Raw genomic sequence first — 24,265 nt, forward strand, 5'->3', positions numbered from 1 at the left:
CCCTAGGTATAGGTATAGTAGCTTTCCGGTTTTGGGCTTCCCGAGCACAGGGGGTGTTGCTAGGATTTCCTTGAAGTGTCTGAACGCTTCCTCGCATGCGGGGGTCCATTCAAATGCTATTCCTTTTTTCATCAGATTAAAGAAGGGCAGGGCCTTTGCTGCCGAAGCCCCGAGGAAGCGGGATAACGAGGTAAGGCGACCTGCCAGCCTCTAGACGTCCTTGACACAGCCGGGGCTTTTCATTTGGAGTATTGCTTGGCATTTCTCGGGATTGGCTTCTACTCCCCTTTGGGTTATCATGAATCCTAGGAACTTTCCAGCTTCCATGGCGAAAGCGCATTTGAGGGGGTTGAGCCTTATGCCATGTTGTCGGAGAGATGCGAATACACTTCCCAGGTCGCTCAGGAGGTCGTCAGGCTGTGTAGTCTTTGCGAGGATGTCGTCTACGTAGACTTCCACTGTCTTGCCTATGAGGTTGCCAAATATTTTGTTCATCAGCCTTTGATATGTTTCCCCTGCGTTTTTCAGGTCGAATGGCATAACCTTGTAGCAATAGGTTCCCCCGGGTGTTATAAATGTTGTCTTGTCTTCGTCGGGTCGGTGCATCGGTATTTGGTTGTAGCCGGAATAGGCATCCATGAAGCTCAGATACCGGTACCCTGCCGCCGCGTCAATGAGTGCATCTATGTTGGGAAGGGGGAAACAGTCCTTGGGACACGCCTTGTGAGGTCGGAATAGTCTACGCACATTCTCCATTTGCCATTGTGCTTTTTTACCAGAACTACATTTGACAGCCAGGTCGAGTAGTCTAGTTCTCGTATAAAACCTGCTTCTAGGAGGCTGGCCGTCTGCCTGGCCACCTCCTCAGCTCTCTCTTGCGACATCTTTCTTCTCCTTTGGGCCACTGGACGGGTGTCCGGCTTGACGGCCAGGTGATGGGACATGACTTGGGGATCTATTCCCGGCATATCGGCTGGTGTCCAAGCGAATAGATCTCTATTGGCCCTGATCATTTCCAGTAGAGGCTCTTTCAGTTCATGTGGGAGGTTTCTATTAACAAACGTGAACTTTTCCTCTGTGTCACCGACCCTGAACTTTTCCAGGTCCCCCTCTGGTTCTGGTCTGGGCTTATCGTCAACTCTGACGTCTAGGTCAGCAAGGAACACTCCCGAGGCTTCTTTAGACCTCTTCCTCAGGGAATGACTGGCGTTGTCGCAAGCGACCGCCGTTTCTAGATCTCCTCTTATGGATCCCACAGATCCGTCATCATCAACGAACTTCATAACCAATAGCTTCGTGTTGATTACCGCCTCAACATCGTTAATCGTTTTCCTTCCTAGGATGATGTTGTAGGCTGTGGAGTTCCGTAGAACCACGAACTTGGCCATTATTGACCTTCGGCCTTGTCCCTGTCCTACGGAAATCGGTAGAGCTATTACTCCATCTGGCTTGATGGAGTGATCGCCCAGTCCTATGACCCCGTGCTGGTGAGTCGATAGGTCGGCGTCCCGTAATCCCAGTGCATCAAACACGTTACGAAACATAATGTTCGAGTCCGCTGCCGTATCCACAAGGATTCGTTTGACGAGGCCGGTTCCCACCCTGGCCGTGATTACCATGGGTGGGTTTTCAGGGGCCTTGTCGAACCATTGATCTTCTGGGCCGAAAGAGATGGATGGAGACTTCTTGGAACTTTGCGCTGACGAGGAGGAGACTGTCAGGATCTTGGTGTCTTTCTTGTGCGCCAATCTCGATCTTGGTGCAGTGTTTTTGGCGGTTACTACGTTTATCACGGTGAGGCTGTGGTCATTGTCTTCTGGCTCTTGTCACCGTTTCGCCGATCGGGTCTTGCCCTCCTCATCCTGGTCGTGATGTCGCCTCCTCGGCTCCCTTATAAGATGGGAGAATTCGGTCAGTTTGTCGTCCCTTATCGCTTGTTCTAGTGCATCCTTCAGGTCGAAACAGTCCTGTGTTTGGTGCCCATAGCCCTTATGGTAGTCACAGTAGAGGCTCTTGTTTCCCCCGGTACGGTCCTTGAGTTCTCGGGGCTTCGACAAAATTCCTTTCTCGGCTATTTGCTGATAAACTTCCATGATGGAGAGGGTGAGTGGGGTGTAATTGGTGAATTTTCCGACACGGGAAAATGGTCTGGGTGCTTTACTCGATCCTCCGTCTTTGGCCTGCTCCTTTTGTCTTTCTCCGTTACCTTGTTGCCTGGGTTGATTGTAGGAGGGCTGCCGTTTATTGGCAGCCATGACTTGACTGACTTCCTCATCATTTATGTATTCCTTGGCTACGGTTTGGATCTCATGCATCGTCCAAACCGGCTTTGTGGTGAGGTGCTTTCGGAAGTCCTCGTTAAGGAGGTCGTTCGTCAGACAAAGGCTGGCCACCGAGTCGGTTAAGCCGTCGATTTCTAAGCATTCATCATTGAACCGGTTCAGGTATTTTCTGGTCGGCTCCCCGGGCCTTTGGGTTACCCCAAGTAGGTTAATCGGATGCTTTGCCTTTGCTATCCGGGTTGGGAATTGAACTAAGAAGGCACGGCTGATGTCCGAAAACCCATACATGGATCCCTGCGGGAGGCCGTTAAACCATCGAATCGCGGGTCCTGCCAGGGTGACCGGGAAGGCGCGGCACCTCACCTCGTCTCCTACTCCCTCCAGATTCATTCTAGCCTCGAAGGCCATGAGGTGTTCCAGAGGATCTTGGGTTCCATCATACCTCATGTTCGTTGGTTTGTTGAAGTACTTCGGCAACCGGACTTCGAGGATGGATCGGTGGAACGGGGTGGCACCCATTATCACGGGTCGACGTGTCCTCCCGGACCTCTCTTTCGCGCCCTCGCGATTTCTCCCCGTGGGGCGCGTTTCCTTGCCTCGGGAGTAGATAATTGTGTCATTTCGTCTCCTCGGGATAGGCGAGTCTTCCCGGCTGCTTTCCGCTTCCGTTCTGGAGGCGGAGGCGTGGCGGGAGCGACTCCGGTGGGAGGCTCTCTCTCGGCTTTCGGGAGACGGGGAGTAGCTGGGGTCGGTGGTTCGCTGGTCATGTTCCTGGTCAGCTAGTTGTCGCTCCAGGTTCTGGACCCTATGGCACAGTTCCTGCATTATTCTGGCGCTGTCGCTACCAGTTCCTCCGAAAGGACGCGTCTCTCGCGTCCTCGCATGTGGTTCAGTACGTTGTCGGGGGATCTCCGTCGCCCTCCCGATGAGACGACAGAGGTTGCCCCTTCCGCGTCGGCTGTTCGGCCATGGTCTCGAGGACCCAGCACGATGTCCATTTAGGAATTCCCCACAGACAGCGCCAATGTACGGTTCGTCGTGTACCGGACGGTTCGGGTAGTGATTGGAGTTGGTGGGGTGTGTCTGGTTCTGTGACTGTGCTGGAGATGGTCCAACCGAGCAGCCGAGATCTCGTTGTGGAGAGATGGGGGGTGTCACCTGCAAAGGCACTCCGACGCTCTAATCAGTCAGTGCGCAGGCAAAAAGTGGGTAGGTGGTATGTGTGACGTACCTTGGGGGAGGGGTAGGACCCTCCCCATTTATACCGTGTCAGGCGTGGGCCCCCCCAAGGGTAGAGCCCATTATGATAGAAGCTTCCTACCACAGCTGTTTAGGATGCGTGTCCGGGTCGACAGCTGAATGTTTTCTACCTGATCGTTCGGGTCAGGTGGTAATCGGGTCGGTTTGGCCCGTGACCCCTTTTTGGTCAGTCTGTAACAAAGTCTATAAAGATAGAAAAGATAAGTTATGTATTAAAATAAAAATTGAGAATAAATCTAATATTCAATTATAAAAAAGTTTAAAGTCATAAGAAAGAGATAAATTTAAATTTTTTTTTATTTTTAGATCTATACATAAAGAACTACAATACTATGAAATTTCATTTTTTTACAAATAAATTCAATCTCTTTTTTAATCAGAAGTTATATCTATGAATAAAAAATTATTTTTGAAATATTCTTTTTCTATATATGAGATATCTGAACTTACACCAACAAACTAGCATCACTTATAGTCACAAAAAAAAAACTAGCATCACTTATAAAAAAAATAACCACAACACTAAAAAAAAAATCACACCACAAAAGAGATTATTAAAGCTTGAAAATGAAAGCAACAGTAAAACATTAAAATACTAAAGACAGAATGATGAAAATAAGAGCCGGTAGACAAAAACAGAAGAAGAAGAAGAAGAAATGAAAGAGAGAGTTTAAGATGACAGAGAATGGAATGGAGGAAGAGAGATTAATAAGTGGAGAAAGAAAAAAAAAAGGAGACAAATGAAAAGTAGAGAGGAAAAGGAAGGTAGGGGAAGGGGAAGGAGAAGAAGAAATGGGGAAGAAGAGAAAAATGAGAGAATGGAAAGCATCGCCTTGCAATGTTGGTAATGGCAGCAACTCCCTCCCAACAACCGTTAGAAAACCAAAGAAAAGAGAGAGCTAACGTTAGAGAGAAAAGAATGAAGATACATAGTTTGAATAATTACTCGAAGAATTTTTCGAAATTTGGTGAATAGTGGGAATAGTTCTTACTTCTTACTAAAATTATCCGTTAAGATAATTTAATTGTAAAATTAATTATATTATGTGTACAAAATGGTTAATTCATTAACATTATTTATATAAAATACATGTTAAAACTTAAAATATATATAAAAAATAAATTAAATAATATATATTCATAATAATTGATTTTGTGGGTTTTTTTATACTGATAACAATTTTTTTTAATAATTGATTTTGGCTTTCCCTCTTCTCCTTTGTCGTTAGGGCTGGAAGTGAGTCAAGCCAGCTCATGAGTTAGTTCGAGCTTGACTCGTTAATAACTCGATAAGCTAAGTTCGTGAGCTAGTGAACCAAGCTTGAGTTTGGAATTGAGCTCATAAATTAAATGAGCCGAGTTTGAGCTTGGATAAGCTCAGCTCATTAGCTCGTGAGCTGACTCGATATATATATATATATATAATCTTAATTATTTAAAATTTTATATTTATTTTTTACATATAATTTTGATGTAGGATATAAATAAAAAATTTATAATTTATTGATAGATAACAATATATAAAATTGATCTTTTTAAATATTTTTTAAAATATATAAGTTATAATTTATTGATATAGAATTATAGATTATATATTTATGTTTCCATTATTTGAGCCAGCTCGTAAGCTTTCGGTGAGTCGAGCTTGAACTTAAGAAATAGGCTCGATTGTTTTTTTTTTTTTGAAAGAAAAAGCTCAACACACATGTGGAGCATGAGATACAAAACAAATCATAACAGCCTAACAACTCCTATGTCATCTCCGACATTGCCATCAACAACATGAGTTATTTACAACACTATTCTCTGGCATATGAAAAAGATTGATCCACGCATTCTCTAATCCCTGTTGCCTTGTTGTGAAAAATGACATCATTTCTGCGTAACCATATAGTCCATATCACTAAGAAAAAACCAACTAGCCAATACCTGCGTATCTCTTTCCTCATTGGGACAACTCTCCAGCTCTCAAATTGCTGTTTCACAGTGCCAGGCATAATTCACTCTTGTCCAAACGCCGATATCCAAGCACACCAAACCTGCCAAGATTGCTCACATGTAATAAACAAATGTTGTACATTTTCAGCATCTTTCTTACATAGTATGCACATAGTATCATTCTGTTGCAGTACACCAGTCGACTAAGCCGATCCTTTGTATTGACTCGGCCTACCAAAACGAACCATGAGAACAACTCCACTTGTGGCGGAACTAAGCCTTTCCAAATATCTTTTGTGAATCTGTATCTCAGGATCTCCTCATCCATAGTCTCTTCCTGCAAAACCTGCACAAATGAGTTAGTTGTATAAACTCCTTCCTTGTGAAACCTCCATACCACTCTATCTTGCACATCTGCTAGCAATCTAACAGATTGCAGGACAAGTAGCAACTGGTCCAATACATCTGTCTCCCATTGCCGGAGCTTTCTTCTCCATTGGAAGTGCCACACCCACTCTATCCCATCCCAGAACCCACAATCCCCAATAACTGATCCTTGTTGGTTTGAATCAAGAAGAGCCTCGAAAAATTGTCTTTCAGCTTTCCTACTTGAAGCCATTTATCTTCCCAAAATCTGGTGGTCCTACCATCTCCTACTTCCATAGCAAGCCCATCAATCAGCTTCTGCCTTACATGTTGTTCCTTTATTTGCACTTGACATATATCTCTCCATGGTCCACCCCTCTTTGGTAATATCTGAGTGGACAACAAGTGATTTGGGTTCAAGCTATTGCAAGAGCATACAATCCTCTTCCAAAGTGGACACTCCTCTTTAGAGAACCGCCACCACCATTTGAACAATAACGTTGTATTTCGCACCACCACATCGCCCACCCCCAATCCTCCTAGCTTCTTTGGTGCCTGAACCATCTCCCATTTCACTAGTGCCATACCAGCTCGTCCATCATCCTTACCCCAAAAGAATTTTCTCTGTAAGGATATAATTCTCCGTGCAACCGCGCTTGGCATCTTGTACAAACTCAAGTAATAAATAGGCAGGCTGTTGATAACCGACTTGATGAGTACCAGCTTTTCGGCCTTGCTAAGAACCTTTGCTTTCCACAAGCTGAGTTTCTCTTCCACCTTATCAATCACCGGCTTCCAAGTTTTTACCAACCTCGGATTCGCACCTAGGCTAATACCTAGGTACCGCACCGGCAATGCTGCCTCCTGACAGCCTAGAATCTAACACATCCGACTGACCCATTCCTGGCTGCAGTTAACTGGTATCAAGTTAGACTTCTCAAAGTTGATGCTCAACCCAGACATCATTTCGAAACACCTCAAAAGCCTCTTATAGTTCCTGACAGTTTCCTCCTCTAGCGGACAAAATAAAATGGTGTCATCAGCAAATTGTAGGTGTGATAGCACTATTTTATCCCTACCAACTAACAGAGGAGATATCCGCCTGTTCCTAACCGCCTCCCCAATCATTCTGTTGAGCACATTCACCACCAGTAGAAACAAACACGGCGATAAAGGATCTCCTTGACGTAGCCCCCTCTCCATTTTGAATGGTTTCGACGGTGATCCATTAATTAGAATAGAAACAGATGCCGATGTAACGCACTCCCTCACCCACGCCCTCCATGTTCGTCCAAAACCCATCTTCTCAAGTACAGTGTCAACAAAGTACCATTTTACTCTGTCATATGCTTTTTGGAAGTCTAGTTTAATAATCACTGATGCCTTCTTCTTCAGTTTTAACCATTGCACAGTTTCGCATGCTACTAGAGCTCCATCATGTATTTTCCTCCCTTTTACAAAAGCGCTCTGAGATTCCCCAACTAGCCTGGCATTACACCCCTCATTCTCCTTGACAATATTTTAGAAATAACTTTGTAAACACACCCCACCATGCTGATAGGCTCGATTGTTAATGAGTCGAGCCGTGAGCCAAGCTCAATTTTTGTGAGCCGAGCTTGAGCTTGGTCTAACTCAACTCAGCTCGACTCACTTCCAGCCTTACTTGTCGCACCACCGGCAACGTCTTCATGCGTTTTTAGTAGCATCGCTCACACCTCTCCTCCTTTCTCCTCTCTCTTCATTGTGACGTCGCCTATGCGTTGATTTTAGTGACTAATTTTAGTATACAAATAATATTTTTGTTTAAAAAATTATAATATTCAAAGTGATGATTTTAACACTAAATATAACGTTGAGAATAATTTTAAAACAAAAAAAAAGTTAAAGAATAATTTCAATTACGACTTCAACTTTTAGAGATTAAACAATACTTATTCTTAGAATTTACAAGCAACTCACATTTAGAATTAAACACCACAAAACGATAACAAAGATTAATCTAATTAACAAACAAGGTCAAAGTAATATGATTAATCTCCCTTACATATTTCAAAGTTAACATAGTCTCACAACAACAACAACAATAATATATAATAAGCTACATGATTCGAATTTCACCCTCGAAGACAAATACATATTGAAAATTAAATATCAGACCAGCCAGTCCTTCTTCTTATTGTTATTATTGTAGGAACATGAAAACAAAAAGAAAGTAAAATGATTTACTAAGAGCCATGCATATATCCTCATATATCCATTATTATTGTGCCTATAGAGCCGCAAGAAATTAAATGACAAATTAAAGCATATAACAATTCATTGATGATTATTGTAGTGACTATGCTGAACCATTAGACAAGATTATTGCAGCATCATCATCATGAAGCGGAAGTGAAAGTGAAAGCACTTGTGATTGTGATTGTGATTGTGGTGATGGTGGGTTGAGTTCATCCCAGCACTGAATCCACGTGATCATTGCATCTGAAAGTTTGTTGAAGTAATCATCAACTTTGCCAAGCTTGTCCCTTACTTGCTTTGAGAGCTCTATGTAACACTTCTGCGGCGTATCGCATTCCTTCGAAAGCGATATGGATTGGAAGAATGGGATCAACTCTTCTTGCCAAAAGATTCCCTTCAACTCCCTCTTGATGTTCAAGAATGCATTGCTTGCTTTGCTGTGCCATATGTACGGAACACCCGTCTTCACCCCTAATCCCAAATGATCACTTATCACCTGCATTCGTCCGATCCATACAACTAATAAATTTGATAAAATTATAAAGACTATCAAAATAATTAAATCTAAAATACGAGTGAATATCTAACCGTTTTATGATAATTTTTTCGAAAAACTACAAGTCCCAAACAAAAAAAATACTTTTTATGATCATTCATATTTAACTTTGTGAGACTGGTTAGTCTTTATATTAATAATCTCTCTTCAAAATATATTAATAACTAACATATCCTTCATTTAATTTTTATAAATAAAAATAATTTAAAAATTACTAATATTTCTTAGTTTTACACAATAAATTTAGTTAATGTATTTGAAAAAGATAATAAAAAATAAAAACTAAATGATCTTGATAATTATTCTTAAAAAACAACAAAACTCTCAACAAAAAAGAATTTGTTAATCCTAGTTGGTTCTTAATGAACAAATTAGCAGTTTAACATACTATATAGACTTATTTCGTTAATATATATAGAAAATATTGACAGAAGTGCTAATTAGTCTTATAAAAATAAATATCAAAAAACTGAAAATGATATTTTTTTATTAAAGATCTTGTTATTTTTTTAGATAATTTTCGGATGCTATTTAGAATTTTTTCTCTCTAAAATACATACCTTGACACACCAACCAGCCCAGATGGAAGCATAGCGTCCAGCGGGCTGAGAATCTCCCATAAGGCCGAAGTACATGGCAGGCCCAATTAATTCACGGTTGAATGCCAAATTCATTCCACTCATTGGGAACAGCGCCCCCTTTGGAATTGTCATCACTGCATCTACGTACCTGTCATAGTCATCATCAAAATCATCACATTATATTTATACATAATAATATTAATTTACTAAAAAAATGAACCTTTTGTTTCTGTCGAGAGGCTTGACAAGGTGAGTTGGGGCATCATAATCAGCAATGTTGAGCCAGAGGCCATGAGAGACTGCAGTTGGAACACCTTCACGGAGACTAAATGGGTATCCACGAACAAAATCTGCTCCTTCTCTGTACGGATCATACAATGTGTTGAAGAAATATGGTGTTGATGGTGTCGCAAGGTTCTTCACGTGCTGCTCCAGGGCATTTATGTCTTTTCCTGATGGATCTTTAGCAACCTATACATATTACATATGCATGCATCAAATTCACCACCATTCAAAGTGTTTAGGTAATATAAAACATGGAAACAATTATATATACAACCCTGAAATTAGTTATAAATATATATTATTTAATTATTTTTAATTTATATTTTTTATTTTAACATATATCTTATAGTTAATAACTGATATTAGTGTAAACCGAATGTTACCCTTATATATATTTTTTATAGTTCTTGGGTCTTTCAAAAATCGATTAATAAGAAATCAACATGTTCATATCGTATCCGCTTTTAATTGCCAGTTAGAATAATATAGCTCCAGACTTCTATATAGCTAGGTGTAATAATTCATATTAAGAAAATTGTAGACAAAGTTGACATGGTATAGAAATTCTAAAAATATTTTAATACAAATTAAGTATAGAATTCAATTAGAGAATTAATTTTTGTTAGCAAATATCAGCTAATTTTGTGACATTATTTTTATTTTAAATTATAAAATCTAAATTATAAATCTTTCAAAAAATAAAAATTAAAAAATATTTTTCTAATAAAAAGCTAATTAATATTAACTAATTAAAAGTTAGTTTTTTTTTACTTATTCTTAATTATATATAGAAGGTGAAAATCAAATGTATTTATTAACTTCGTAATTTAAGAAAAACCAAAAAAAATTGTTTAGAAGTTAAAAGGATGTTTAAAATAAAGCATGATTAAGAGGAAATTTGATTTTCCTATAACTTAAGAAACAATAGTAATTAACAAAGCTTCTTAAGAATTTGAGTTGGTGGGGATATATATAGACTCACAAAGCAATCATCTTCAATGGTGAAAATGTACTTCTTCTTGGAAACCAAGAAACCAAAGCAACGGCAAGCAGAGTCTTTGATGGAGATACAAGATGCCTTGGGCCCCAAGATTCTGTTAATGTCGTTTCGGTTATAAAGCTCGTAGTTAAATCCTTGAGGCACCTTAATGACTTTGGAAGGGTCGCCGTCTTGGACGATGATGAGGTGGTAGGGCTCAAAGAAGGCCCTCCACTTCTCCAAAAAATCCACATTCCTTATAGTCGGAATCACGATGTCCACCTCGTCCTTCAGGGTCGAGGGGGGCGACGAAGATGGTGGTGTTGGTTCGAACATTGTTGTGGTTTCAATGGGTGAGAGTGAAAACATTGTTGAACTTGGGAGGAGGATGGTGTTTTTTTGTTTAATGTTTTGTTGTGGTGGTGGATTTGAGGAGCCTTTTGTTTTTATTTTGAAGCATTGGGGACTTTGTGATTTCTTGTGATACAAGAATTACTAAGAAAACAAACTTGTGAAACAATGTTTTTCACTTTTTCTTTTATTAAAATTCTCTTCTTGTAGTTTTGATTTGGACATCAATTATTTGTGAGTTTTGTTGATCTCTTATTTATTTATTTTTATATATATGAACTTAAGAAATGTCTAAATTGAACATCAAATTTAATGTGTAAATAATATCATTTAAAATATTATTTGCACATTAAAAAAATTAGTATATTATTTTTAAATGCTATCTTATTGCGATTAGGTTTAATTTTTTATTTTTGTTTCTCTCTAAAATTCCACTTCAACATTTTTGGAGTCATTTTCATAAATCCAAATAAAAGACCAAAGATTAAAGTTCATCTTTTTATTGTAAAAAGGGAACGAACATATTTTTTTGCTTACACACTTTACTCTAGTATATTAAGTAATATTTGTCAAAATAGGAAAAAGATAAATTATTTTAAAAAAATATTTTTCTTTAAATTAAATTTTTAATATATCATATTGAAGATATTTCTTTATATTATTATTATTATTAAAAATACCTCATAAAAAATAAAAATGGCTTTTTTAACATATTAAGCACTTTATTTATGAGCAATGCTAGGGGCCAGTAATTTTTGTGATTGTTAACCATCAACTAGCCATCAATGATGATTTGATGGTGTGAGATTGGTGTGAGATTTCATCCAATGGCTCACCTTCCTCTGCTGGTTACATGCTGGCCAAAATTCAACAAAATTGCTGGTCCCCTAGACTTTTCCATTATTTATTTGAGCTCGTGCACTCAAGTCGAAGACGGGTTTGAGTTATTATTAGATTTTTTGGACAGGATTTGAGTTGTTTTATATTATATGTAACCAAATTAGTGACAGAATACAAGGCCCAAGGGCATAATTGACATCCATCAATTTTTATGTATGTACATTTTGTTGATCTAAAGTACAAATTGAGGCTGATTTTTTTTTTATATGGAAAGAAATATAGAGTTTGATGTTAAAATAAATTGTGTATAAAGTAATTATATTAATATAATATCAGTATAAAATGTAGGTAGTAATTTGTTTTTTTAAATTTTTTAAATTTAAAGCCTGCAAAATACAGAATACGTTTGGTATTTTTATTTTTTTATTTCAAAATATACAACAAGATGCAGGTTGTATTTTATATTAGTTAAAATTTTTTTTATTAAAAGCTGCAAAATGCAGTTTACATTTTGTTTAAAACAAAATATTTTAACGAGTCTTGCTTATAAATATTATTATTAATTTCTTTGTTTTTGCAACTCTAAGCTCCATTCCTCTATCTTTTATATTTGTGAGTTTTTTTTACGGTTAGTAGTGTCAAAAAAATTGGGTGAGGTGAAGTTGAGGTTATGAAAGGTATTGTAAATTTGTGGGAATGTATTATAACGGTGAGATTATACCAAACATACATAAAGGAGTGATTTTTGTTTGTGAATGTCCATTTTCCTTTGCTATTCCATGCACAATGAATTTTGTAGAATTATAAAATGGTCTTTGTGAGAACATACAAAGTCACATTTCAAAATGCACCTGTGGTTTATTCACCTGGATTTCTGCAAGCGCAACTCTATTTGACAACCGTAGGTGATTTCTGTACTGCTGCGTGTACCACTTATAGTATATTAGAAGAGGATGGAAATTGACAATTTCGTCCCCTAGCTGCAGTGTATTATAGGGGTAAAAAATCTACATGTTAACCCAATCCCTGTTCTTGTCACTCCGGTCATGATTTTGTGTGCCGATCAACGCCTATAATGAGCATCACCAATATGGAATGGTTCCTCCGGTCGAAGTTGTTCAAACCCAAATTGGCGTCTTACTCAGTCTGTTGGGTGCCACTCTATACACCCAAATGACAATGGAGACTTTGTAGAGCTCACTACCAAAATTACGGATAGGTCGTCAGAAACCACGACTCTCATATACGGCCACCATATAAACTAGACATTAGTAAACACGACGACGATAAGTTATATTATTAAACATAATAAACTTCTTAACAGAAATTGTTAAAACGTACATCGTTAACTCCCATGTCATCTAATTGTTGTCCAAAGTGCGCTGTAGACCTTCGCGTATGTCTTGTTAGCCGGCGCCAATGACTCCACCTAAATAAGTTTATAATGGTTATAATCAACATAATAACAATAATAATAACAATAATATTAACAACAATAGTAAAAATAATAATGACGATAACCATTACCGTTGCGCAAGTGAAACACCAACAACGTCAAGTTCATTGCGAGGAATAGATGCTAAAAAGGGCATACGCTCTCACGCCCAAACAAAAAGCAGAATAAGAGGGTCATCCATCTATTTACAGTTTTATTGTGATGCACGACACAACGACCTTTACAGATGTGCCAGACTAGTTGTCCCACAACTATAGAGTTGAATGCGGTAGAAATCTCGAAGAAGAGATAAAAACTTCGAGTTTACAGAATTCATCGACTTGTCTGGAAATATAACCGTTCCAAGCATGCAGAAAATGTAACCCCGAACATACCACTCGATCGACTCTTGTGTGTCTAACAGTTCGATGTCTCTGCATCGTCGAATCCATGCAAGGTTTTCCTTTCCCAATATGTGAGGTCAAGACCGGACGCCCTACTAAAAATAGCTAGCAGTTTTTCACCAAGAACTCCTAACTGCTGCCCGTTACTCCATTCTACCCGTCACAGGCTCTCTAACTGGAAGGCCAAGTATATGTCACATTTTCTAGTGTCATAGTCACTTTACTAACTGAAAGATGAAACATATGTGTTTCAGGTCCCCATTGTTCCACAAAAGCACTCAACAGTGCAGATGTTCTTTCATTTCGCCTATTCGCAAAACGTGGTGGAACCTAGTTGATACTAGGACCATTGCATTTCTCTCGTTATAAGTTTCTAGCGGATCAATTTTTTTGGACAATAAATTTTTGATAACTTGCAAAAAGAAAAATAATAATATTATTATATTAGTACTATTAAAATAATAATAATAATAATAATAATAATAATAATAATAATAATAATAATAAGGGTAAAGTATATTTTTTTTGTCTCTAAAGTTTGACAAAAATTACAAAAATACTCCTAAATTTTATTTTGTTTCAATTTTAGCTTAGAAGTTTTCGATTTGCATCAAATATACCTTGACGGCTAATTTTTCAAAAAATTTAAGACCAATTCAACAACAATTTCATAAGAACAACCCTCAATATAAGTAAATCAAGCATAACTTTTATGCATTATTGTTAGATTGATTTTAAATTTTTTGAAAATTTATCCGTCGATGGTATATTTGATGCAAATTGAAAGCTTTTGGGACAAAATTGAAACAAAATAAAACTTAGAGGTATTTTTAAAATTTTTACCAAACTTCAAAAACAAAAAATATACTTTATCCTAATAATAATAATAATAATAATAATAATAATAATAATAATAATGTACATATTTATTCAACAATTAATAATAACAATATATTAATAATAATTCTAATTAGTATTAATAATAGCAATTAATAATAATAACAGTAAAAGTAATAATAATGATAATTAGTAATATATTAAAAAATAATAATAAGAATATAATAATGATATAATAATAATATATTATTATTACATTATTTTGAATAATAATATATTAATAAATTATTATTAATAATATATTAATTACGGTAAATATTTTTTTTGGTTCCTGACCTTTTATTCGAGGGACGACGCACACCTTAATTATACTTAAACCTCAACCAGACTCTCATCCATTAAGGAAAATGGATAGATTGACCCATGCTACCGAATGACAAAAAGTTGTCTATCAAGTAACAATGCCACGTGGTACCCCAAATAGTTGCAGGGACTAAAAATTTTCTCCCTATCCCTTCATCTTCTTCCTTTTTCTCCTCTTCCGGTTCCTCCTCCTCTTCTTTTTTAAAATTCTAACTTATAATATAGCTAAGCTCACCATACCCTTGTGACTAACATAAATCCCAGTCATATTCACTTACAATTATGATAATCATACAATAAATAATCAACACAACAAACACAATTAAGTTCACCACTTTCATCAAAATCGTATAACCTAGGATTTGAGAGAATGATACTTAATTTCACTAAAGATGCGCTACCTCAAAGTAATTAGCTGGCAGAGATTGTGAGGTTGGGTAATGGTGGCTGACGATTTCTCTGGTACAGCTTCAACAACAAACAGTAGCAACAATAAGATGGCGTTAGTGACGATTTGACAGCTCAGAAACTGCAACATAGACAAAAAAAGCAAGATGCAGGGACATCAACAGTAGCAATGACATCGGTAACTCCGACAACATTAGTTTTGTGGAGTCAGAACAACAATCATAGTAGAATAAGACAGAATGAATCAGCTACGGCGCAGAAAAATAAGGAGCAGAAGAACAACGACAAAAGCACATGTGGCAGAGACGGTTACAGTGCAGAGAGCACGGAAGTAGCAGCGAAGGCTCATTCTCGAATCGGTGAAGATAACATCAATGGAGTGCTGGGAAAGAAGCAGTGCACGACATAGGAATAGGAAAGGAAGAGGAAGAAGAAAAGAGAGGTTAGTTCGATGATGGTGGTGCCACGGTGATGGTGATGAAGGTGAAGCTCGATGATGATGGTGACTGGCCAAAAAGAAAGGAGAAAAAGAAAAAGAAGAAAGGAGAGAAGAAGAGGAGAAGAGAAGAAGAAGAATTTTTTTTGGAGGGGAGGGGGGAAGAGAGTTTTTAGTCTCTATAACTATTTGGAGTTGACATATTAGCTTCAACCTTATAACATCACCTTTGCAACTGTTTGTCAATCGATAATAAGAGTTGATTTATCCATTTTTCTTGATGAATAAGAGTCTGGTTGAGGTTTAAAGATGATTAAAGTGTGCTATGTCTCACCCAAAAGATGCTAGAAACTGAAAAAAATATTTACGCTATTAATAATAATAAATTATTATTATTATATTATTAATATATTATTCAAAATAATAATAATATATTCTGAATAACATATTAATAATAATAATAAAAACAATAATTAATATTAATAAAAAAATATGTCATCATCATTACAGTACAATAACAATATACTAACAATAATAATGATAATAATAATAATAATAATAATCATAATAATAATAATAATGACGGTAGTAATAATAACTATAATTCTACTTACTAATAAAAATAATAATATTTTGCTAATTAATAATAATAATAATAATAATAATAATAATAAAATTAACCGTTAAATTATATATAAAATCTACTAATAACTCTAACAATAACACAAATAAATAAACTTATTTATAATTAAAATACAAAAAATATTTATTTATCGAAGATAATCTAGATATTCAATAATATATTCTTAAAGTAATGTAAAATTACAAGACATTTTTTTCATTAATGTTATTCTTTACTCACTCAAGTTTCTTTCTCTACATAAATTTCTTTTTTCTCCTTTCAACTCACTCACTTCATACTTTTTCTTTTTACATTATGCATGAAGTTTTATACAACTTTTTTCACATTTAAATTCAAAGCCTAAAACGCAGATATAAAAATCTTTCCAAGTACAAGTGTTTAACATACGCCGAGTCTTCTTGCAAAATGCAATTTTTACTTTGCATTGACCACCTGTAAAATGTAGGTCGCGTTTGGCGTGTTTCAATACATTCTAAGTCCAGTTATAATCTGCATGCAAGGAACAAGAAGAATACGTTTCGCCTTGTGGTTGCGCCTCCCTGCAAAATGCAGGTTACGCTTGGCAGCAACCATTTCACTTTTTTTTTTTTTTTTTTCTGCAAAATATGAACTGCGTTTTACAGATCTATGAATTTATAGATTCACATCTATGTATTACATACCATATACTAATATATTTAAATTATACTAATTTTTACTCTATTATTAAATTAATTTCCAAATCTTCCTATCTTTAGTGAAAAAAATATATATTAATTTCCGACAAACCGAAGAGCTTCATATATCAATTATCCTATTCAATTATTTATAAGCTTAGCTTTGTTGGGCAAAATTAACATTACATTTGTTTTCAATCAACCCCAAGATGCTTACTGGCTACCAAATATCTCCAATTCAGATTCTCATATTTTATCATCATTTACCTATTTGCTCTGTATATGGACATAATAATAATAATAATAATAATAATAATAATAATAATAATAATAATAATAATAATAATAATAACAATTTATTCATATACATAAGTAGCGACCATCATATATATTTTAGATTGTGATAAACTAAAAATAAATAAATAAATAAATACAAGTTAAATGGAAAAAATTTAAAGTTAAAAAGAAAACCCATAATTGTTTTAAGCATACATAATTGAGTCAATATTTTGAATTCTATTTACTCAATGAGATTTAGTTTAACAAAAGTGAATCAAATTTTTAGTTAATTTTATACATAAAAGACACAGGTTTAAATTCTGAAAAATTCTTTAGAAAAATAAGCATAATGCATATAATAAAACAGAATTTAAATTTAAGTTTTGTTATAAAGCAAAGACTGAAGAAAAGTGGCAAGCCATGAAGCATAAGCAACAAGTTGAAGAAAGTGATTTTGAATGAACGAAAATTCAGTGAAAACCTCAAGAAACTGAACTTGTTACCACCTGATGTGTCCTGAGGCAAACAGAAAAAACTCTCACACCACTTATTTGCATACACACCAATATACATTACACAAAAAACTTCATGCTACCTTAATTAACTGGTGGCAAAATGATTAATTAAGAAGATGGAGACATAATATTTCAGATGAACATGATATCATAGTGACCTAACAACTACTAGCTACAATATAAATGATATATATATATATATATATATATATATATATATATATATAAGTAACACTAGCACCTTTGCACACTAGGCAAAGTGTTAATTAACATTTTGAAACTTGAGTGAAGCTTTGATCTTCAAGCATGGAATTTGATAATGGTGACAAGCGGCGGCGAAGCTGCGAATTCCGAGAGCTCAAGGTGGTTACCTTGGCTGCTATATGCTTTATGATACTTTCTCAAGCAGGTATAATTAATTACTTGACTACATTATTATTCAAAATTGAAAATTGTTTAGCTGATAATAAAGGGTTAATTTAATTCTAACTTATGAAATCCTTGTTCATGTAGATGCATTTGATCCATTGGATCCAACTGGGAATGTGACAATAAGATGGGATATCATGTCCTGGACAACAGATGGCTATATGGTAACTTCTAAAATTATTATGATTTTAAAGAAATTACTCGTAATTTAATCACATAAAAAGACCAGTGTAAAACAATAACAAAGTCTTATACAGTTAAAGACTACATTCCTAAACCTGAACGTTCTCTCATTTTCATAATATTCAGTTAACTCTAATATTTTTGACACGACAATGACTTAATTACAAAATTCAAAATAGTGTAAGAATCCAATTGGAAGCTTTTAAGTTAAAGGGACTTAATCATAAATTTGATGAAATAATAGGGATTGGCTAAGTAATTGAATCAACCAAACAAAATGTGTATACTAATGTTGTAGCTATTCAACTAATGCAGGCCACTGTGACAGTGTTCAACTTTCAACAATACAGGACAATCATGAACCCTGGATGGACAATAGGGTGGACATGGGCAAAGAAAGAGATAATATGGACAATGATGGGAGCTCAAGCAACAGAACAAGGAGATTGTTCCAAGTTCAAGTTGAAGATCCCTCACAGCTGCAAGAGGAACCCTCAGGTTGTTGACTTAATGCCTGGAGCACCTTTCAACATGCAGTTCAATAACTGCTGCAAAGGTGGTGTCCTAACTTCTTGGGGTCAGGACCCTTCCGGCGCTGTCTCGGCTTTTCAGATAGGTGTAGGCCTCTCTGGCACCTCTAACAAGACAGTTAAGCTTCCCAAGAACTTCAAGCTTCTCGGTCCGGGGCCAGGCTATTCCTGTGGCCCTGCTAAGCTTGTGCCTGCCACTGTCATCCCAACCGATGATCGTAGGAGAAAAGCTCAAGCTTTGAGTATGAAACACACTAACTCTCATTAGTCCTAAACTATACTACTCCTTCCATCCTTAAATAACTGTCCACGTGCTCAGCGAACAGTTATTTAAGAACAGAAGGAGTAAAAGCATTTTTAGTACCTAATGTTATTTGGTCTTTTTCTTTGGTTTCTATGCAGTGTCTTGGAATGTGACATGCACTTATTCGCAGTTTCTAGCCTCCAAGAATCCAAGTTGTTGTGTTTCTTTGTCATCTTTCTATAGTGACAAAGTCACAGCTTGTCCAACCTGTGCTTGTGGTTGTCAAAATAATGATACCTGTGTCACGTAAGCCACTCTTGAAGATATGAACTTTTATTCTTCCACAGATAAGTTTTTTCGTGACATATTTGTGGATAATTTTAGTATTTCGCTCTAATTTTGGTTCCTTTTTGTTTGGGATGTCCAGGAAGGACTCAAAGTTACTACAAGAAGATGAGAGAGTAAAGACTAAGAAGAGTGATATGACACCAAAACCATTGCTACAATGCACACACCACCTTTGTCATGTGAGGGTGCATTGGCACATCAAAGACAACTACCAAGATTATTGGAGGGTCAAGATTGCCATCATCAACTTCGACTATCGACTCAATTACACTCTATGGAACCTTGTTATTCAACACCCCAATCTCAACAATGTCACACAAGTCTATAGCTTTGAATACATGCCACTTCTTCCCTATGAAGCCATAAGTAAGTTCTTTCAGAATCCACACAAAATGTTTTAGTCTTTTTCATGCTATTAGGCCTTGTTCGCTAACTGTCTCAAACCTGCTTGACAAAGGAGTCTATGACCATTGTCTCTGTGTTTCTGTCTTTGTATTTTCTGTTCTGAAACAGTTACCAAACATAGCCTTAAGGTTGTTTCACTAACCATGTGAATGCTGAATTGTGTGTATGCAGATGACACAGGAATGTTCTATGGTTTGAAGTACTACAATGATCTATTGATGGAAAATGGGCCTAAAGGGAATGTGCAATCTGAGATTCTTATGAAGAAGGACAAGAACACATTCACACTCAAGCATGGATGGGCATTTCCAAGGAGGGTCTACTTCAATGGTGAAGAATGCATGCTGCCACCTCCTGATTCATACCCTTTCTTGCCAAACTCTGCTCATAGACTACTGATTAGTGCTTCCTCGATAGCAGCCAGCACCATTTTCGCATCGTTTTTTCATTTGGTTGTGGTTCTTTTATGAACAAGGGTGACAACTTAGTTAAGAAGCTTACAGAATATAGTGCTAATTTAGCAGGGGGATACACGTGGTGAAAGTTTTTGTGAAGATTAATATATGTATTTGATCAAAATCTGCTAATTTTGGACTATTGGAAACAAGTTTTTGATCAAAATCTGCTTGAGTTAAGCATCTCAACACCAAGAAATCAATTGGATATTATATTATAGGAAAAAATAATCATCCAAGTAACTTAAAAGAATTATACAATACTTATACCTATAAATACTGTGATGCATTCTAAGTCACCTTTTATTGCATCTCCTATGAAGATTATGTGAAAAAGAGAAGTCCTCAACACTCAGAAAGAAAGAGTGTATGATGATTATGTGATTGATTAACTAATTCAGTGAGATTAGAGAAGCTAAAATGGCTATGATGAAAGTGCCTAGTAAAGAGAAAACTAGTCTTGAACTTGAATTTGGAAGCCAAGGATATGCATCAGGAGGAGGCATAACACAATTATCTCCATTGAAATAGATCCTTCTTGGGAAAGCCCATCCCTTATCAAAAGTGAAGGTTTCTTTGTCCTTTTTAAACAAGAGTTCTGATTGCACATTACCAAGGGGTCCAGCTGAAGATAGAAAATCATTGTAGAACTTCACTCCCCATAGCATAGCAGTATCATCTGTCAAAAAAACAAGATTAAGAAATCATTACTTAAATCATGAAATACTCTTCTAAAGTAAACTACCAATCTAGCCATTAAAGATTGAAATACTGACAATATAGTCCTAAAAGAACCTAAAGAAGATCATGGTAGCCGACGAATTCCCCTAAACCCACGTAGGCACTACTGTCAACATAATCGAAATGGAGATGATTTTGTTTTTTGGGAGGGTGGATTTTTCAAACTAAGTGCATCTTTCTAGTGTCACAAGCTGCTTTAGATCTTAGACTAAATTGTTAGCATTCAATCTTTTCAGGCTTGTCTACTCAAACTTCTATATGAAAAGGATAATCCATGACCATAGTTATTAAAGTTAGAACTTACTTAAGCCTTCATAAGGCATGAGTGGCTTGTAATTAAAGCTGAAGTACTCAGTTAGATTATCAAAATTCGGGTGCTGCACGACAAGGTTCCATTGTGTGTAGTTCATTCTGTAGTTGAAATTTGTGATTGTGATCTTGATCCTCCAGTACTCCTTGTAATTTAGCTTCACATGCCAATGCACTCGAATCGGACACATGTGGCTGGAGCACTGGACAAGAGGCGTATCCGTAGGCTTCCCTGATACAACTGAAGCTAAATGTGTAGAGTCTGGACTGTAATGACATTAAAACAAAAGATATCAGAATAGAGAAAATGGTAACAAACTTATTCTAAGCACATTTTGAAGAACTGCAGCAAGAAATAGAAGATTGTTTCAGTTTCAGATATCAGTGGAATGACTAAACGGAGACTTACTCTACGCAGCTTCCGGGCGCTGTTTTGTTCCGGCAGCCGCAGGTGCAAGTTGGACAGTTTACTATTGTGTCATTGTAGAAGGATGAGAGGGAAACACAACAAGTTGGTGTCTTTTGAGCCAGGAATTGAGAGTATGTGCAGGTAACATTCCAAGTCACTGTTACAAAAAAAAATTTGCAATCTAAGTCTAAACAGAACCAGACATTTTGCAATCATAGACACTTCTTAACAATGTATGAACCATTATGCATAAATAATCATTAACTGTAACTTAATACTAATTATATCGGTTGAATCTAACAGCCACAAGTATGTAATTACAAAACTAAGTAACTTACTTAAGGCTTGGGTGGTTCTCCTTTTGTCACTAGTAACAAATTTAGTTGGCCTAACAATCTTTGCAGGGCCACAAGTGTATCCAGGACCAGGTGCCTTGAGGGTAAAGTTTCGCGGCAACTTGACCGTTCTGTTAGTTGTTCCGGCCGAACCAACGCTGACCTGGAATGAGCTAACAGCATTGGTGGGGTCCTGAGCCCACGAACTCAGGACACCCCCTTTGCAGCAATTGGCGATCTGTTGGTTGTAAGGAGTCCCCGGGAGCAAGTCAACGACTAGAGGGTCCTTTTTACAGCAATGTGGTTGGCCTGCTTTGAACTTTGAGCAGTCTCCTTGCTCTGTGGTCTGCCCTCCCATCATGTTCCATATTACTTCTTTCTTGGCCCACGACCACCCTAACGACCACCCTGGCGCCTGAATATGGCGATACTGTTGGAAATTGTACATTGATACCACAGCCTGCTCAATCCAAGGCAAGAGGATTGGATATGTAAGCCAGTGTGCATTTGAATTCAAAGAAAATGAAAACAATTGCATTGTTCCTTAGAGGCATACTAGGCCCTGTATGATTCGTGTTTTCATTTTCAGTATTTTCTGTTTTAGTCCAACTAATAACGTGGACAAAAACAGTTAACTACCACACTTTTTTGTTCAAGTTCTAACTGACAGTGCATAAAAATTAAATTCTGAAAGTTTTTTTTGTCGTACTTAATCGAGTTAACTTACAAGACAGTGCATAAAAATTAAATTCTAAAAGTTTTTTTTGTCGTACTTAATCGAGTTAACTTACAACATAGCCATCTGGAGTCCAGCTAATGACGTCCCATTTGATCGTTATGTTACCGGTTGGATCAAGTGCATCATAGGCATCTGTCACATGAAAAAAAAAAATAAAAAAAAAGAAAATATTAATGATGATTTATATTTTGAATTTGAGTTCGTTATCAAATCAAAATTTCAGTATACCACTAAATTGTTTTCCCTAGTGGACATTAAAGAGTAAAATAGATTCATAAACAACATCACACTTCCTGCATGATACTCTGCTGAAAAATAAGTTGAATTACAAAATGCAGCAAGCTTACAAATATGAACCGACACAGGAGTGAGTATAGATTCTTAAAAAAAAAAAAATTAAGCAACAATAAAGATCCATGAATCCATGATCCATTCATTTCAAATCTTGGCGGTGACAATAATGCCCTTCTTGAAGCTCCCATCATCAATTCAGTTAGTCAAGTTTTCAAAACAAAGTGGCTAGCGGGAAAAAAAAAAACACCAAAACAAAATCTTAGGGAAGTGGGACCCAACAAAAGCAAAGCAATTAAGCAAGAATGCAGCCATTAGGAATTAATACTACACTTTTATGTAAATAAAATTTCGAAAACTAATTTAATAAACGTTTATTTTTTTATTCTACCAACTTTTTCATTTCGTTGAAAAAGAAAACTGAAGAATGTGAAGCAAGGCAATGGCATTACCTGTAGAAGTGAATGTGAAGCAAGAGAGCAGTAACAGAAGTAATGCTGTGATTGACGACAACAACATAGACTCCATTAATTTTTTCTTGGTGCAGATTTGCGCAACTTCTTCAAAGATCTGCACCAAATTAAATATGGTATATACTATAGGCCTCTCTATATATATACATGTATGATGTATACACCAAAGTTTTTGTGTTCTTAATTTGAAACGAAGTTTGGCTCTCATGAAATGAAACTCCCTACGCACGTTTATAAGCATTCTTTCTTCGGATTGTTATTTATTTATTTTTTGCCAAGATCTGATGCGGATATTTCCAAAGCAAATATCAATAATACCCTTCTTATTAATTTTATTAAATTTATGTGATATCGTTACACCTATCTAGTGTTTGAAATTTGACCTTTGTTAGATTCGTGTAATTATATTAGTGTTTGCTATCATAAATAGTATTTTTATAAATAAATTGGGGTGATCGAGTGGTCAGCTCACTTGTCTGGTAAGTGTTGAAGGTTCGAATCCCGCTTTATGCATGCAGCAACCCATTGGCTAGCGGCAGACCCTTCAATGGAGTTCCGATCTGCGATAAATTAGTCCTTGTCCTGTCGAGTTGGAGAATACTGTGGGCAACTAAAAAAAATAAATAATATTTTTATACTTCGGAATAAAATGTAATAATCAGATTAAAGTTAAATATTAACAAAAATATAACTTTTTTCATTAACTGAATCATATATATTTC

At 36.3% G+C, this 24,265-nt stretch overlaps 4 protein-coding genes across 4 annotated transcripts; 1 reads left to right on the forward strand and 3 right to left on the reverse strand.

Moving 5' to 3' along the window:
* Positions 1-1,826: 1,826 nt before the first annotated feature.
* On the reverse strand, positions 1,827-2,801 carry LOC130957593 (uncharacterized). Its single transcript, XM_057884439.1, has one exon. The coding sequence runs from the start codon at positions 2,799-2,801 to the stop codon at positions 1,827-1,829; it is 975 nt and encodes a 324-aa protein (XP_057740422.1).
* Positions 2,802-7,871: 5,070 nt separating this feature from the next.
* LOC130956142 (UDP-arabinopyranose mutase 3-like) lies at positions 7,872-10,902 on the reverse strand. The gene is made up of 4 exons (XM_057883182.1): positions 10,489-10,902; positions 9,442-9,692; positions 9,201-9,369; positions 7,872-8,580 (listed from the first exon to the last, which is right to left on the reverse strand). Exons 1-4 carry the CDS (start codon positions 10,852-10,854, stop codon positions 8,185-8,187), a joined length of 1,182 nt encoding a protein of 393 aa, XP_057739165.1. The 5' UTR covers positions 10,855-10,902; the 3' UTR covers positions 7,872-8,184.
* A 7,010-nt stretch (positions 10,903-17,912) lies between these two features.
* Positions 17,913-20,366, forward strand: LOC130956569 (COBRA-like protein 4). The gene is made up of 6 exons (XM_057883614.1): positions 17,913-18,061; positions 18,166-18,245; positions 18,580-19,036; positions 19,197-19,344; positions 19,466-19,752; positions 19,963-20,366. The coding sequence occupies exons 1-6, from the start codon at positions 17,959-17,961 to the stop codon at positions 20,259-20,261; spliced, it is 1,374 nt and encodes a 457-aa protein (XP_057739597.1). The 5' UTR covers positions 17,913-17,958; the 3' UTR covers positions 20,262-20,366.
* Positions 20,367-20,376: 10 nt separating this feature from the next.
* On the reverse strand, positions 20,377-23,749 carry LOC130956570 (protein COBRA-like). The gene is made up of 6 exons (XM_057883615.1): positions 23,523-23,749; positions 22,832-22,911; positions 22,044-22,500; positions 21,706-21,862; positions 21,292-21,563; positions 20,377-20,925 (listed from the first exon to the last, which is right to left on the reverse strand). Exons 1-6 carry the CDS (start codon positions 23,596-23,598, stop codon positions 20,639-20,641), a joined length of 1,329 nt encoding a protein of 442 aa, XP_057739598.1. The 5' UTR covers positions 23,599-23,749; the 3' UTR covers positions 20,377-20,638.
* Positions 23,750-24,265: the final 516 nt, after the last annotated feature.

This window comes from Arachis stenosperma, chromosome 10 (assembly GCF_014773155.1).
Source record: "Arachis stenosperma cultivar V10309 chromosome 10, arast.V10309.gnm1.PFL2, whole genome shotgun sequence".
Lineage (NCBI taxonomy): Eukaryota > Viridiplantae > Streptophyta > Magnoliopsida > Fabales > Fabaceae > Arachis > Arachis stenosperma.